Source organism: Odontesthes bonariensis, chromosome 21 (genome assembly GCF_027942865.1).
Source record: "Odontesthes bonariensis isolate fOdoBon6 chromosome 21, fOdoBon6.hap1, whole genome shotgun sequence".
In the NCBI taxonomy this organism is placed as follows: Eukaryota; Metazoa; Chordata; class Actinopteri; order Atheriniformes; family Atherinopsidae; genus Odontesthes; species Odontesthes bonariensis.
The window spans coordinates 22,512,824-22,527,317 of NC_134526.1; the positions used below are offsets into that span (position 1 = coordinate 22,512,824).

Genomic DNA, 14,494 nt, shown 5'->3' on the forward strand with positions numbered 1-14,494 from the left:
ACATTCCTGATCCAGGTCTGGATATACAGAACATAATCACCTGAGTGACATTTCTCCAGTTATTCATTCCTCTCCTGCATTTTTTTCCCCCTCTCTTCTTTCCACTGCTTTTTCTCAGTGCTTGCAGCTGGGCTAACGGGTTTTTTTTTTGGAGCACTGCAGGAATTCTACAGAGCGGAAGTCTGGACCCTGGAGACAATGGCCAGAAGTTGAACCCAGTTGTGGTCGGTGATGGTTCCAAGACTGAACTGTACAGCCATGCTTGTCAAATCCCACTTTTGCACGAACCGAATCCCTGAAATCACACTCTCCCTGCTTTTAGCTGCTTCGCGAGTGCACAGGTTTGGTGTGCTGTTCATCTGGGGGTCACCGAGCCATCTTTCACAGGCCATCGCTGTCATGATAGATGTGATGTCATAGAGCACTTGTTGCCAGAGATCACATGAAGGAGGGATCGGCAAAAAAAAAAAAAGAAGGAAGGAGGCTCAAGTCATTCTCAAAGACTTGCAAAGAGAGAAACAGAGGGCTGCTGACTCTGAAGCTTCTCCTCCTCCTCAGCGGATCGAAGCGGCAGAAGAGACGTGAACGAGGTGAGAGTTATTCCCATCAAGCTCTCAGTCATCAGCGACAGCTTGCAGAGCTGCGGGTGCATGAGCGCTGAACGGCGGTGAGGCGATGAGGGCTTTGCAATATTTACTTGTCAACTCACTGGGAAGCCCACAGTCTGCAAGAGGCTCCAGTCTACTTGTTTCTTTGCTAAAGTGTGATCTTATAAAAATGCTGTTTTGGCAGCCCACAGCACGTGTGCAACTTTTTTACACAAGCTCCCAGTTCAAATTGGGGTTTTCACCAGAAAAAGAAAGAGAAAAAAAACTTATGTAATGTGCTTTGACAGTGAATGAACCGTGCACTGAATTCTGGTTCAGTCTGTTTGTCTTAACACAAGCTGCATGTTCCCACTGAAAGATGATATCATAGAAAAGCCCAGCAGGGCCAGCGCAGCTGAGAAGGGGCAGCTGGAAACACATCTTTCCTTTGACCTAAAATGATTTTCTAACTTGAGCCCAAAACCTAAACATCACCGGACTCCTTCAACCTAAACTTTGAAGATTTTGCATTATGGGGACATGCTTTTTGTCCGCAAAGAAGGAGGAGTTCTCATGTGGTGGCTGCACAGTGGAGGAGCCAGAGAATGTTTATAGGTGCGGCTCGGCAATTATCCTCACCGGGGTGGGGCAGGAACCAAAGTGTAATTACTGTTATTTTCTACACACTGGTCTTGGATTTATAGTTAATTAGAAGTTTAATGAAAATCTAATGAAAATTGATTTGAATTAAATGTAAAAGAAATACTTTATTGATCCCAAAGGGAAAACAGGATGCTTCAGTACTTTTTCGCCCTTTTTTAAAATCAGAATCAATTAGAAGCAGTTTGTACTGGGCTGAAGAAGCCTCTGACTGAGTGCACCATTGTTTCGTCACTGTGTTGTGTGGAAGGTGCGGCCCGTTATGTTCAGCAGCAGGGGGCTCCAGAGCAGCTCCCAGCACAGAGCCTGCCTTCTTTATCAGTTTGTCCACTTTTGTCCCTTTTTTGGTTGTTTGTTATTACACATGCAGGCATGACCACCTTATTTAAAACTCATTTGATCCAATGAGATCATGAGCAGTTTCAAATGTTAAGTTTTCTGAGTTGCTGATAAAAGCCCTGAGACTTTTCAACTTAAGATCCATAAAACAACTATAGATATTCATTATTCAGCTCAGTGTTATTTATTACCTTGAGTTTTTTTTATCTCTTTTGTGAATTTTAGATCGTTTTGCTTCCTGGTATATGTGTGAGTGTGTGTGCATTGATTTTTTTATTCATCTCTGTTGTATCTCGAATGTTGCCTCAATTCAGTATACTTTTCATTTAATTCTATTTATGTTTTTGTCCATTCCAAGCCGATTAATTGCAATACAATCATAATCAAATCCCAGAAATTAAACTCCCAGTTTGGTGCAATTCATACAAAGCCAATGCCCATTCGACTTTTAGAAGCTCTGGGAACCACAAGTGAACCTGCAGTCTGAGAGCAAAGTGCTCTGTTTGGAAAATATTGCCCGGTGAGATCTTTGAGATATGACGGAGCTTGGTCATACTTTGCTTATTGTTTTTAATGCTTCCTTTTAATTTGCCCTACAACTGACAAATCCAAAAGACTAATTCCTAGATTCTAGATGCAGCTCTTTAAATACTCTGAAGGACTTCAATGTTGGCTGTGTGTGGAACCCCTGAAATTAGCAACATTGTGTCCTCCAACGTGACTGATCCAAATCACTTTCTAGCGAGTGCGCATACCTTTGATGACACAGATTGTGATCTGTCTTCTGAATGTTGATGTCTTTACAGTCATTTTGCATCTCTGTGTAGTCATTTAATCCACTTTACAACAAGGAATGCAGCTTTCTCCAAACCACCAACTCAGCTGCGTCCCCAATATGTCTGTATGCATAGATGGAGTAAACATTAGAAGCATCTCATGTGATGCATTCGAACGCCATCACTGGCGTTCCATCAAATTCTACCGCTCTCGGACGGAGTGTTAAACCTCACAGGAAGGTCAGATATACAGTATGTATAAACAAAGGCCTGGGACAGAAACAGCTGTCGGTATGAATCCAGCTGTGATGTGTAAACACCGCATTACGCCCTTAAAATGGTAAACGGACTGCATTTATATGGCGCTTTTACACGACAAGCCACATTCACCCATCCCACATTCACTGGCCAGGGGAGGCCAGAGATCGAACCACCGACCTTTGTGACTGGCAGACCACCCCTCCTCCTCCCGAGCAACGGCCTCACCAATTGCACCAATTACACTACACACAGCCTGGCAGCCAGCCATCATTTTCCCCTTGAAACACTTTGCAGGGTAATTTTTCAAGTAATTTACTCCTTCTCTCCTTGTTGATAAAAGCCACATTATAGTTTTATCACAGTCTTTAAGCACCATTATAACACATTATTTAAACTGTCAGCGAAAACCTCTCGACTTCTGGTTATATTTCCTTCATTTAGACGCAAACTGGTGATACATAAGGTGGCGGGCATGGCTCCCAGTTCGTGGGTTAAATCTCAAGCTTTGTTTTTTCGTAATCAGTCTAACAACTCAGTAAAGGTAGACTAAAAGGCTCCACCAGGAAAAATAAAGATAACAAAGATAAGATATCCAAAAATCATAAAGTGTGCTCTTCCTTTTTCAGGCACAGATATGTTGGGTTTCCTCCTCCTTTTGTCCCTCTCCTCCTTTGTGGCCACGGTGCCCCCTCCCAGTGCTCCCCCTGACCCCTGCAGAAACTGCTGTGATCACCTGGAGCCAGCAGAGGGAAGTGGAGATCAGCCACCGATGAGAGAGTTCAGCCATGTCCCAGAGATCCGCACCTACATCAACATGACCATACTGAAAGGTAATGCAGCAGCAACCGAACAGCGGTACACATTACATTATCTCCAAGCATGGAACGGTACATGATTCATTGTTCGATTGATGGAAAAACGTCGCCCAGTCCCTGGGCCAGCAAAGTAACATCAGCCAATAATAGTTCCACCGCCGTGCCCCACAGTTTCTATGAGAAAAGGTTTTCTTCTGACATGCCTCCCATGCAGTTCAAATGTGGGTCTTTCTGATCGGCACACTTTGACACCAACAGCTGCCAGAGTTCCCTGCAGATAATGTGACCACATTTTGGGGTCCTTGGGCTGAATCCGCTGGGTCGAGCCATCCGGGACAAACCGGCAGCCATTTCAAACATCTTTCTGCTAATAAAAGATCATTTCAAACCCCGGGTTTAAATGAGACTTCCTGTGAACATTCAAATTATTGGCAGCTAATCTGGAACCACTGATGATTGGAAGATTTTGAGGTGTGGGCGTCATCTGATTACCATTTCCATAAGATTTTTTTTTTTAATGACTGTTGCTTCCAGATAAACCTAAAACATGAAGATGACATGTCTTTTGTAGCTTGTCTGTTGTTGAAAATCCTTTTATGAAATGAAAGGTTTTTCTTTCACTTACTTGCACTGTATGTACACTGAAAGTTCTCCATCTGTGATCATATTGTGCATTATTAATGTCACTCAGGGGACAAAGGAGACCGTGGGATCAGAGGGACACCAGGTAAAGCTGGACAGGAAGGCCCCCCAGGTTCCAGGGGGCCCATGGGCTCCAAAGGCAGTAAGGGTCAGGCAGGCCCTCCAGGAGACCCCTGCAAAATCCAGTACTCTGCCTTCTCTGTCGGCCGTCGCAAATCCCTTCACAGCTTGGATGCCTACCAGACGCTGGTATTTGACACGGTCTTTGTCAACCTGGGCGGCCACTTCGACATGTTCGAGGGGAAATTCCTCTGCCACGTCCCGGGGACCTACTTCTTCAACGTCAACATTCACACGTGGAACTTTAAGGAAACGTACCTACACATCATGCAGAACGACACCGAGCGGGCGATCATATACGCCCAGCCCAGCGACCGCTCCATCATGCAGAGCCAGAGCCTGATGCTGCAGCTGGAGCTGAACGATGAGGTGTGGGTCCGCCTGTACAAGAGGGAGAGGGAGACTGCCATTTACAGCGACGATGTCGACGTCTACATCACTTTTAACGGATACATCATCCAACCCAGTGTGGGGGACAACTGAATAAAAGAAAAAGGATTACAATACTCTGTTACCGCTTGATTTTTTGATGGAAATAACAAAAAAATCCAACATCCCTCTAGCATTCACTAACATATTGCTCACATTTCAAAGTGTCATAGATCTGTAATGTTACATTGTGTTACATTGCCCATTTTTGGTAATTTTATTTTAGCTTCAATCATCTCTGAGATGTCCCCATGGGTTCTTATGGGAAATCACAGAATAAACATTACATCTGAAGAACAAATAGGATGACAGTGGAAAAAAATGTGAAATTTTAAACACTCGTATTCAAAACTGAAAACAGGATTGGGAATGGGGAATTCTTTCTCTGTCTTGTTGGTACCAAACTCATGTCTGCTAGTACATATAGAGCTACTTTCAGCAGGAAATAGGAAGATTTGAAACAAGCAGCCTGGGCGCAGGGCAAAGGTAACAAACTCTGCCTGTCAGTAGCTGAAGGCCACAATAAATGTTGTCATTTCACAGGCGTTTGTGGTGGAGGCTCCAGCAGCTTTTAAATCAACTAGTTTCCAGTTTTTGAGCTACGCTACATGCTAAGTCATTGCAAAATGATTCAACGTGATTCATCATCTGCTAAGTTTTAGTGACAAAAGATAAAAGCAGAACGTGGAATATTAGCAGTTAGCGTTTGGCATTTGCAAACAAGCGATTCAAACTTTCTTCTTCTTCAGAGGGCGTCAGAGCTGGAACCTGAAATCCTACACAAAGTTGAATGCTTTGTTTGTGATTCCGGTCCCGTAGTTTTTCACCGTGAGTGTGAATAAAAATGAGGATGAAGACAAACGCAGCCCACATACATTAGGGGTCTGCAAGCATCGAAAACAGTGATCAGAAAAAGCAGAAGCACACCTGAGCACAGTAATAAACACACTATTCAGGTGTGTGTACTGTCGATAAACTGACTATGTAGCTGATTATCCCAGACAGACAAACCAGTTATGTTATTGATACAGATGTTTTTGACATAATACATAATACTACTTTTTAAATCATAGTTGCGAGTCCGGCCACTTATTGTCTGTCACAGCATTTTGTTTGTCGCCAGCCAAGAGACTTTTGGCTGGGTTGCCAGTGAGCGATTACCTCCTGTGACTCAGGAAACAGTCATCTGATAAACACGAACACAGTGACACCTTGAGGATGCAACAAAGAGGAGTGTCACACCAGCAATCCACATCATACGTATGCCACGTTACTGTTTATACATTTAGACATCACAGCTTGCCTTATTTTTCTGCCATAATCATTTTTTTGTTTTGTTTTAAAGGGCTGCTCTGGTGCGTTTTATTTTCCTCTTGCTCTCCAACAGGCTTTCATGTCAATCGTTCCAGCAGGAGAGACTATTCTCCTGCATGTCCTGATGGTTTGCTTTAAGCAATCGGACGCTGAGGCCTACAAACACATTGGTAATGGAAATACTAAGCACAGCATTATCAGGAGACATTTTCGCTTTAATCCTTCTAAGACAACGGATTTGCAGACACTGATTAAAAATATCCCTTCGTTCCCCGCAACCTTTATTTCTATTGTATGAAATGAAAATACTGATGCAGCTGCATGGATATCTGCAGCTTTTAAAACGGACTAACAAACAAAACCAAAATAAACAGTCTGTTTTGCGTTGCATGGGTTTCTGTGATGAGCAGCTGGAACGAGGTCAAAATGTAGGGCATGGATTGTTCCGTCATGCAGGACCGTTGCTGTGGCGACAGGTTGCTGGACAAAAGTGAGCACATCAGCTTTAATCAAGGCCCATTAAGCCTCTGAGACTGAGCAAAAAGCAGCATTTTACTCATGTTTTTTTTTATTATTTTTTATTTTGCCAATAAATAAACTGTTTGACTTACAAACAATCTGAATTCCATCCTCCTGTTACAGCTTGTTTGTTTGCACTTTCACCAAGAAAAAACCCCATAAAACTCTGAGAACGTAATCGCTGACATAGAGAATTTGGACAGTCACATTAAAAAAAACCACAACAAAGAATCGAACATGAATACAAAAAAATAGATATATATATATATGAAAATACGACTTGTCTTACAATACAAACACTGGTGAGGTGGGACTGCTGACTGACTACATCCACACCCGACAGTATATGGCCATATAACGAGACTTGGGGTTAAAAAAAAGGAAACATGGCTCTAGCTTTTTTTACAAGGACACGATGCTCCACAATGATTCAAAACAAAGAAATGGTAAGGCGTTGAGACAACACCTACACAGTGCGCGTCCATCTCCATGACTTGCAGAATAATGTGGCACGGAGCGCACGGCCTGAACCACGCAAAAAAATCCAGAACACGAGCACACTGAGGGAGAAATCCTACAAATCATCTTTCACAACTCATATCAACCTCCCACACAAACAGTTTAAAATTAGGCTAAAGGGCTTCACTCTTTCCTATTGGTCCCAAATAAAGGTCACATCGGATATAAACACGAATATCAAATATACCTTGCTGTCGCTTTGTGTAGCTCTCACCGTGTTGCGATTTGAGTAAAAATGAAGTCCTACAAAAATACTAATATAATTTTTTGCTTTGTAAACTTTTGCAACCAAAGGCACTGTCTCTTCTTCCCAACCGTCCGACCCAACACACCCTCAATGTTGAAACTCCTCCTTGACACCAACGCTGACTGTAGTCTCATTTTGCACCAGCTACTTTTTTTTAAGCTCTTTCTAACATGCTAACATGCACCAAACCAACCTGGGTTCAAGTAATGCTACAAAAATAACGCACCTCGTGAAAATGCTGCCCTTAAAATCGTATCGATAAAGAAAAGGAGGATTCCTTTAAGAGACCGACTGAAAACACAGAGGCACACCTGTACAGTTGGAACCCATGAGAACCATGCTGAAACTCCAGTTTACTGTCTGAAACAAATCCAGTCAATCAGTGATGGAACCGCTGTGCTTTTATATGCTGAGCGCTTCCAAACTGGCAAAAATAAAACAGGCACGTCTAAATAAACTCTGCAATGTTTTTTTTTGTTAAGCAACATGAACATATCCATCACGTCTGGGTATGAAGGTATCGTGGAACCATTGTCCGGTTGCTGGCAGCTGCTATCGGTACATATTCTCAACATAAAAAGAAAAATAGTTCCCTTTCATGCTAACAAACATTGCGCTTAAAACACAGTAAGACAGGTTCGCTGACAACTACTGACAGTGCAACAACATTTAAAACTAATCTAGTAACACCTTGTTTTATCTACACGCCCACAAACACAAAGCGCGGCTCTGTGGCATCGTTTCTTTCCACGATTGTGCTACCATACGACACGTGATCGCTGCATTTAGTCAACGCGACTGTGGGCACAAATGGCAGGCATGGCATGACATCAATGCAGGGGGGCTTACGGCACTCAACACGGGGTGTGGAGACTATTCCGTTTGCACAGGATGAATCTGTACCACTCTGAAAAGTGCAAGACTCCTCATCTCGTTGACTTAAAGAGAAACGATACTGGCTAATGGATTTGCATTATTCGTGTGCTTCCTTACAAGATTGAGTGCACTCTAAGTGTAGCATAGACAGGAGTGGAAAACACGTGTGCACAGCCCAGAACAAAGGCATGTCTAACTGTTGGTAGGGTGTGGCATTACTACATTTGTCTAAAAAAACAAACAAACAAACAAAAAAAACTTTGTCAGAGTGGCTGTTAGCTCTGTGGCAATCACTCATTGAGGATTGAATCTGGCCTGTCGTAACCAAAAAGCCTGAAGTCAGGCTCATAGAGCTTGTAGAGTTCTCTGCGTGCCTCGACAGGTACTGTGCTGAACCAATCCGACTCCCAGCTGCTTGCTGTAAGGTTCCTGTGTGAGGTGGGGAACTCCACCACGTTGTCCACCCGCAGCTGGCGCAGAAGGAGCTCGGCGTCCTCCTCTGCCGTCTCCAGGTGGCCCACAAAGTCGTACTGAATCTGGCACGGGTGACACAGTCGATACACTTGCCGCCAGTGCTCATTAAAGGGCATGTCCTTCTCCGTCTGAGGGTCCAGGAGGTACTGGATGAAGTGAGAGAAAGAGGGATGGATGCCCAGAGCAAACGCCTCATCCACAGTGGCAGGTGGGGTCGGCTGGTTGGCGTAGCGACGCAGCATGACCTGCGCAAAGCGCCGGTAGAAGTCATCGTTGCGCATCTCAAATTTGTTCCTGTAGGCTGAGATGAGGCGCACGAAAGGGTCCCTCACAAAGAGGAACTTGGTGTACTTCTTCAGCTTCACCTGGAAAAATTTAAGTAAAATTGAATCAACTTGTTAATCTGCAGCTAGTTGTTTAAGCCTGTCGATTGTCAACTGAGCGTCTAAAACAGTTGGGTTAAAACAGTTGGGTTAAAACAGTCGAGTTAAAAAAGTGGGGTTAAAACAGTCGAGTTAAAAAAGTGGGGTTAAAACAGTCGAGTTAAAAAAGTGGGGTTAAAAAAGTGGGGTTAAAACAGTTGGGTTAAAACAGTCGAGTTAAAAAAGTGGGGTTAAAACAGTCGAGTTAAAAAAGTGGGGTTAAAAAAGTGGGGTTAAAACAGTTGGGTTAAAACAGTCGAGTTAAAAAAGTGGGGTTAAAAAAGTGGGGTTAAAACAGTTGGGTTAAAACAGTCGAGTTAAAAAAGTGGGGTTAAAAAAGTCGAGTTAAAAAAGTGGGGTTAAAAAAGTGGGGTTAAAACAGTCGAGTTAAAAAAGTGGGGTTAAAACAGTCGAGTTAAAAAAGTGGGGTTAAAAAAGTCGGGTTAAAACAGTCGAGTTAAAAAAGTGGGGTTAAAACAGTCGAGTTAAAAAAGTCGGGTTAAAACAGTCGGGTTAAAAAAGTCGGGTTAAAAGAGTTTTACACGACCCTCCAAAAGCACCAACGTGTGCGGAGATCATGAAGATTTATTGGTAGAAAGGTCTGAGAGTAAATCAGCTGTGTGAGCTCAGGTTGAAAGTGAAGACCGACACATTTCTATAAATTCTATCATCTAGTCAGTGTGTCTGTGTGTTTGTGTGTGTGTGTGTGTGTGCTCAATTCTCCGGCCTAAGCACCACGACACGTGGAAATCAATAACACATTTGACAAATCCATAAGCCTATAATGTTAAATTAGGTGGAATTTCTGAACAGACCTTCATGAGGTGCCTTGCAAACTTGCCATAACGCTTCCAGAACTTGTTGAAGGTGAAGTGCATGCTGCTGTTGTGGACCAGGTCCCAGGGGATAGCCAGAGGGTCTCTCTGGGGAACGCCCTCCTGCAGCATGCTCTCACTGAGAACTATCATGATGCGCTTCCAGTTGCTGCACGCCACCTGAAGTTTAAAGCAGAGCGCCGAGTTACGGCACGGAAACAGATGGAAGCAGGTGGGCGCTGCTGCCACAGAAACTCAAAGTACTGAAAGTATGAAAGCGGCACACGTGTTGAATACCTTGGGGACATAGCAGTAGATAACACCGTGCCTGTCGTCCACAATGAGATGATCCAACTCCTTGTTGGGAATGTCGTCAAATGAACGGTTTTTCCCGGGAAACGCCACGCTGTCATTGGAGCACATCTCCCGAAGGAGCCTCCGTCTCTGCTCCTGGTTGTTCCAGAGGGTAAAGCAAAAAAAAACTAAAAAATTTAATTCATCAGAGTAGGCTTCACTCATTTACTCATGCACAGCAATGTGAGAGAGAGAGTACAAGTTATTTCACTTGTAAAGTTTGACATATCAGGACGACAACAACAAAAAACTCTGTCTTACTTTACCAGCTCCTAAAATCCGGCTAATACAGCCTCAGATGCAGAACAACAAAACATATAAAACTGTGTAATTACAAAAAAATATGAGCCAAGATGTCAGAAACTAAGCACGCCTCACGAATCAACAGCTAGGAGGAACACATTTAGCTGCAACAACTTGAAGTAATTTCTGTTATGACGTCATAAGTCTCTCTCGCTGCTGTGGAGGAATTTTGGCCACAGCCAGAACGTCCACACCTCGGTCTGCTCAACTGTCTTAAATGTTTTCCACTCGTGAACAATCTTCCTCTCTGTAGAATGACGGACTCCAAATAGTTTGGAAATGGGCTCACAACCCCTTCCCAGATTGATGGGCTGCAACGATTGCTTCTCTGAGATCACTGCTGATGTCTTTCCTCCTTGGCATTGTGCCAACACACACCTGAATGCAGCAGACCAGCAAACTGACAAAACTTCTGCTTTTATAGAGGTGCTCACACTGGCTGATGATCAATTAATGAAGTGCATTTGATTAGCAGCAACTATTCATTCTCTTATTTCCCAAGAAAGCAATAAAGGTGTACTTATTTTTTTTCCACACGCTACTTCTGGATTTTGGCTTAGTTTCAGTTAATAAGTCATGAGACGGCGTCATATGTCATGTGTTGTTGTTCATCGGAGGTTGTATTTTGCTCTTTAAGACCTGGTAGGGACCAAGCCATTTCTTTTATTCTGTCCTACAAACCTTACCATGCCTTAAAGTATTTACACAAATGCATGTTACACGATGTCCTGCGGTCCTCAACTGTATGAATATAGACGTTTGGGCTTGAGGTCGCAGGTAAAGCACAAGTGGAACTAACAACACTATATAACCGCTACTCGGAATGATTGTGTTAACCTGTCTCTCGCGGAGCTCCGCTGCCACTGGGGTCAGGTGAATCTTCCACTCCCTCCGCGGTATGTACCGCTCCTCCGCTTTCTCCGACTGGTTGCTGGTGTCAGCCGGAGCGGTGTCAGTGGGCTCCCCGGTTCCTGGCTCGAGGAACTGGTTGACAAAGGCATCGATATCGGACAGGAAGGAGGGGGTCCGGGAGGTGTGAGGCCTCGGCTGGGGGGGAGGATGAGGGATTTTGGGACCCGGCGACACAGGTGTGTGCAAATAGAGGTGAGAGGCACCGACATCGTCCCAGTAGATGATGATCAGAAGAATCATGAAAGCCGAGCCCAGGACTACAAAAATGCGGAACATCCTTGACGTTCCCATAGTGACCGTTGCTTGCTACAGAATCACCATAGCAACAGACTTCCTTATTTTTCAGGGTGTCTCCACAGCATTTCCATGGCAGCAAATTGAAACGGTTACCGGCGTCTTTTCATGTGACTACCAGGACGACAGAGCGGAATTGTGGGTCTCATGTTACAGGGTTACCACGGCAACACAGTCGAGGTCCAGCAGCACCATGTCACCACGGAGGTGGACACACGGCAGAATCTGTGGTGGGATCGGAGTTATCATGATGCTGTTGCAAAGCAGGAAGGCGCAGTACAGGGGAAGAAGCCCTCAGCCCTGCTCCATACCTGCAGCACACACACAGAGGAAACACCTTTATGTTCAGATTCTCTGCTTGGCTCTGAACAGGACAATAAATCATTTTGTATCTTTGCAACAGGATGAAAACCTAAACACCGTCATCTAAAAAAAATAAATATATATATATATATATATATATATATATATATCAAGGCTGCTCTTGGTTTCTTTTTTTTTTCCGTTGGGTTGAAGAACACAGACACACACAGAGGCACACAGACCGAGGCTAAACTAAACACAATCCATGCTATTTCTTTTACTAAAGAGAACTTGAAAACTAGAGCAAGGGGCGAGCGTGACCCTTTATTGGGCTAAATTTATGACAAGGCATGGGCTGAATTTCTCCTTCAGCCCTTGGAGTTGACCTAACTCCCACTCCCGGCAGTAAAATCACGAGTGGTTGTGAAATAGCTCCACGTCAGGGGGCTCAGCACACCAAAAAAGCAATATGTCCTAACCACACCAGCTTTATTTTGAATTATAGCCCTTCTGTAAGACATGTTTAAAGGAGGGCCAGTATTAAATGCTTAACCACCTAATCATGTGTTCTGCACCAAAGACACGCGCTGAAGCCCAAGTGAGGTTTCCAGACAATCAGCCTTGAATGGTAGAGAGTAAATATGACTTTTCACGGGTCTCAGGGTGCGGTCTATCTTCTCCCTCCAGTTTAGTTAGTTCAAAAGTCCCAGGGCGTCACTTTTCCACTCGAACACTCTGCTAAATTTGGAGCCCTCGTGCAACAGTCTTCATCTTATTTCATTTCCAGAAGCTGAGAGGGAACCATTGACACAGAAAGCCCTCTCAGGAGGCAGCAGACTGCACTATTCTGCGTCTCTGCACGCAATGGACCGATCAGCGGCTGTCCTGTTGTGTACACTGCATCAGATTTATCACCGGGGGGGGGGGGGGGCAAAAAGCATTCCCTTAATCTGCCACTGATCAAATGAAAAACAACGCACTAAATTCCAGCTTTGAGATACACTCACTTTTTCTGACGAGCTCCACTTTACAATGTTATAAACTGCTTCTTCCACAGCAATTTGTGGGCTGAAAGCTGCAACTTTGATTCCCATAGCAAAAATGATAGCAATTCAAACTTTACACCCCAAAAAATACCCCCCCAAAACCCCCCCACATATTACACATATGTAATGCTTGTGTATGAGAGTGTAAGAGTGTTTAACATATTTCAAATTGGCTCACAACTGACTAACCACATCATTTTGATGGATTCAGCACATTAATCCATCTTTCATTTCTAAATGATAAATTGCAGTCAAAAAAGAGAACATTTACAATAAAACACATTTGAACCCTTTTTATATTTAACTTTTAGTTGCTGTTTGTTTCTTTTAATGGCATTAAAGAGTACGGCTGGCTGCATTGCTTTTAGCCTTCTTTAATCGAAATCGAGCTTTGGACTAATTACATCGACAAGAGGCTTGGATCCCTCATTAGTTGCGCGCGACACCGAGGGGGAGACACGTTTTTCACATGCAGCGCTTTCAGTCGCGAGTTTCCCTCCCCAGCGGCTGTTCATTATCCCACCTGAATCCTACAGTTTCCTCTTCGCTCGTCAATATTTGCTTTATCAACCACCGCGTCGACGGTGTGAAGGTGCCAAAGCAGCACACAACAGATAGAGCCGCGGAGGCAAGCGCGAGCGCAACTAACGGCTGATAAAACACACCGTCCTGTCCGCAGCAGCCGCCAGCGGATGCCAGACCGGGCACAATGTCTTCCTTTGACGGGGGAGCAGCGCGGCGGGATAAGGAGGGGGGGTGGGGGCAGTTATTCACACCGCCTGTCCGTTCGGTTCATTAAAACATCGCGTGCGGCAGTTTTACGTGGATATGCCGATTAGTTGCGAGGGAATACAACCGAGTTTCCCCTTCACGCTGGGGGTATAGTTTAGTCACGCTGTCAGCATGCCCTGGGTGTCAAACAAGTCTTCAGAATGAAGGGAAAAGGGGGGCATGCTGAAAAAGGATGAAACGTGACGTGACCTTCAAAATTTCTAAAGGAAATTACAATTGAGTAAAAAAATTAAAAGAAAAAGAAAACGGCGGGTGGGGGTGAAAAAAATCATATCCTCACCTCCTTTTTTTTTGCCTTCCACTTCCCAGCGCCGCGTCAGCTGAGCCTGGCTGCGAGATGTGAGCCGCTTTCTTTCGTGGAGATGGACTGGGATCACGTAAATCACCGCGAGACTCTGGAGCTGAGCTTTCTGCAGAGTGAGCTCATAAAGGGGGGAGAGAGAAAAAAAAATCACTTTTCTGGGTCAGCTCCAACAGTACATGTCTCAGTTTAGGGATGATTTATGTAGACAGTCTCAGTCCCTCCCTCCCGCAGGAGCAGCCTGCTGAAAATAACCTTTTCTTGTTTTGTTTTTTTTGTTTTTTTGCCCTACCTGCAAAACCAAATGTCAACATCTCTCAAAGGCGACCAAAGGAATGCTCGTGAAAGAAATGCAGTTGTGGTGCCTGTGATAT

At 44.2% G+C, this 14,494-nt stretch overlaps 2 protein-coding genes across 2 annotated transcripts; one reads left to right on the forward strand and one right to left on the reverse strand.

Annotated features, from left to right (window-relative positions):
* The first annotated feature begins 251 nt into the window (after positions 1-251).
* On the forward strand, positions 252-4,704 carry c1qtnf6a (C1q and TNF related 6a). Its single transcript, XM_075454829.1, has 3 exons — positions 252-590; positions 3,250-3,453; positions 4,130-4,704. The coding sequence occupies exons 1-3, from the start codon at positions 443-445 to the stop codon at positions 4,681-4,683; spliced, it is 906 nt and encodes a 301-aa protein (XP_075310944.1). The 5' UTR covers positions 252-442; the 3' UTR covers positions 4,684-4,704.
* Positions 4,705-6,499: 1,795 nt separating this feature from the next.
* On the reverse strand, positions 6,500-14,197 carry chst12a (carbohydrate (chondroitin 4) sulfotransferase 12a). The gene is made up of 5 exons (XM_075454828.1): positions 14,100-14,197; positions 11,310-11,989; positions 10,113-10,265; positions 9,816-9,995; positions 6,500-8,943 (listed from the first exon to the last, which is right to left on the reverse strand). Exons 2-5 carry the CDS (start codon positions 11,673-11,675, stop codon positions 8,395-8,397), a joined length of 1,248 nt encoding a protein of 415 aa, XP_075310943.1. The 5' UTR covers positions 11,676-11,989; positions 14,100-14,197; the 3' UTR covers positions 6,500-8,394.
* Positions 14,198-14,494: the final 297 nt, after the last annotated feature.

Coding starts and splice junctions, on each gene's coding strand:
- c1qtnf6a (XM_075454829.1), top strand. CDS start 443: ATGAAGGAGGGATCGGCAAAAAAAAAAAAAGAAGGAAGGAGGCTCAAG. Junction 591..3,249: donor GCAGAAGAGACGTGAACGAG/GTGAGAGTTATT, acceptor TTCCTTTTTCAG/GCACAGATATGTTGGGTTTC. Junction 3,454..4,129: donor CAACATGACCATACTGAAAG/GTAATGCAGCAG, acceptor AATGTCACTCAG/GGGACAAAGGAGACCGTGGG.
- chst12a (XM_075454828.1), bottom strand. CDS start 11,675: ATGGGAACGTCAAGGATGTTCCGCATTTTTGTAGTCCTGGGCTCGGCT. Junction 10,266..11,309: donor CGGAGCTCCGCGAGAGACAG/GTTAACACAATC, acceptor TGGAACAACCAG/GAGCAGAGACGGAGGCTCCT. Junction 9,996..10,112: donor TCTACTGCTATGTCCCCAAG/GTATTCAACACG, acceptor TTTAAACTTCAG/GTGGCGTGCAGCAACTGGAA.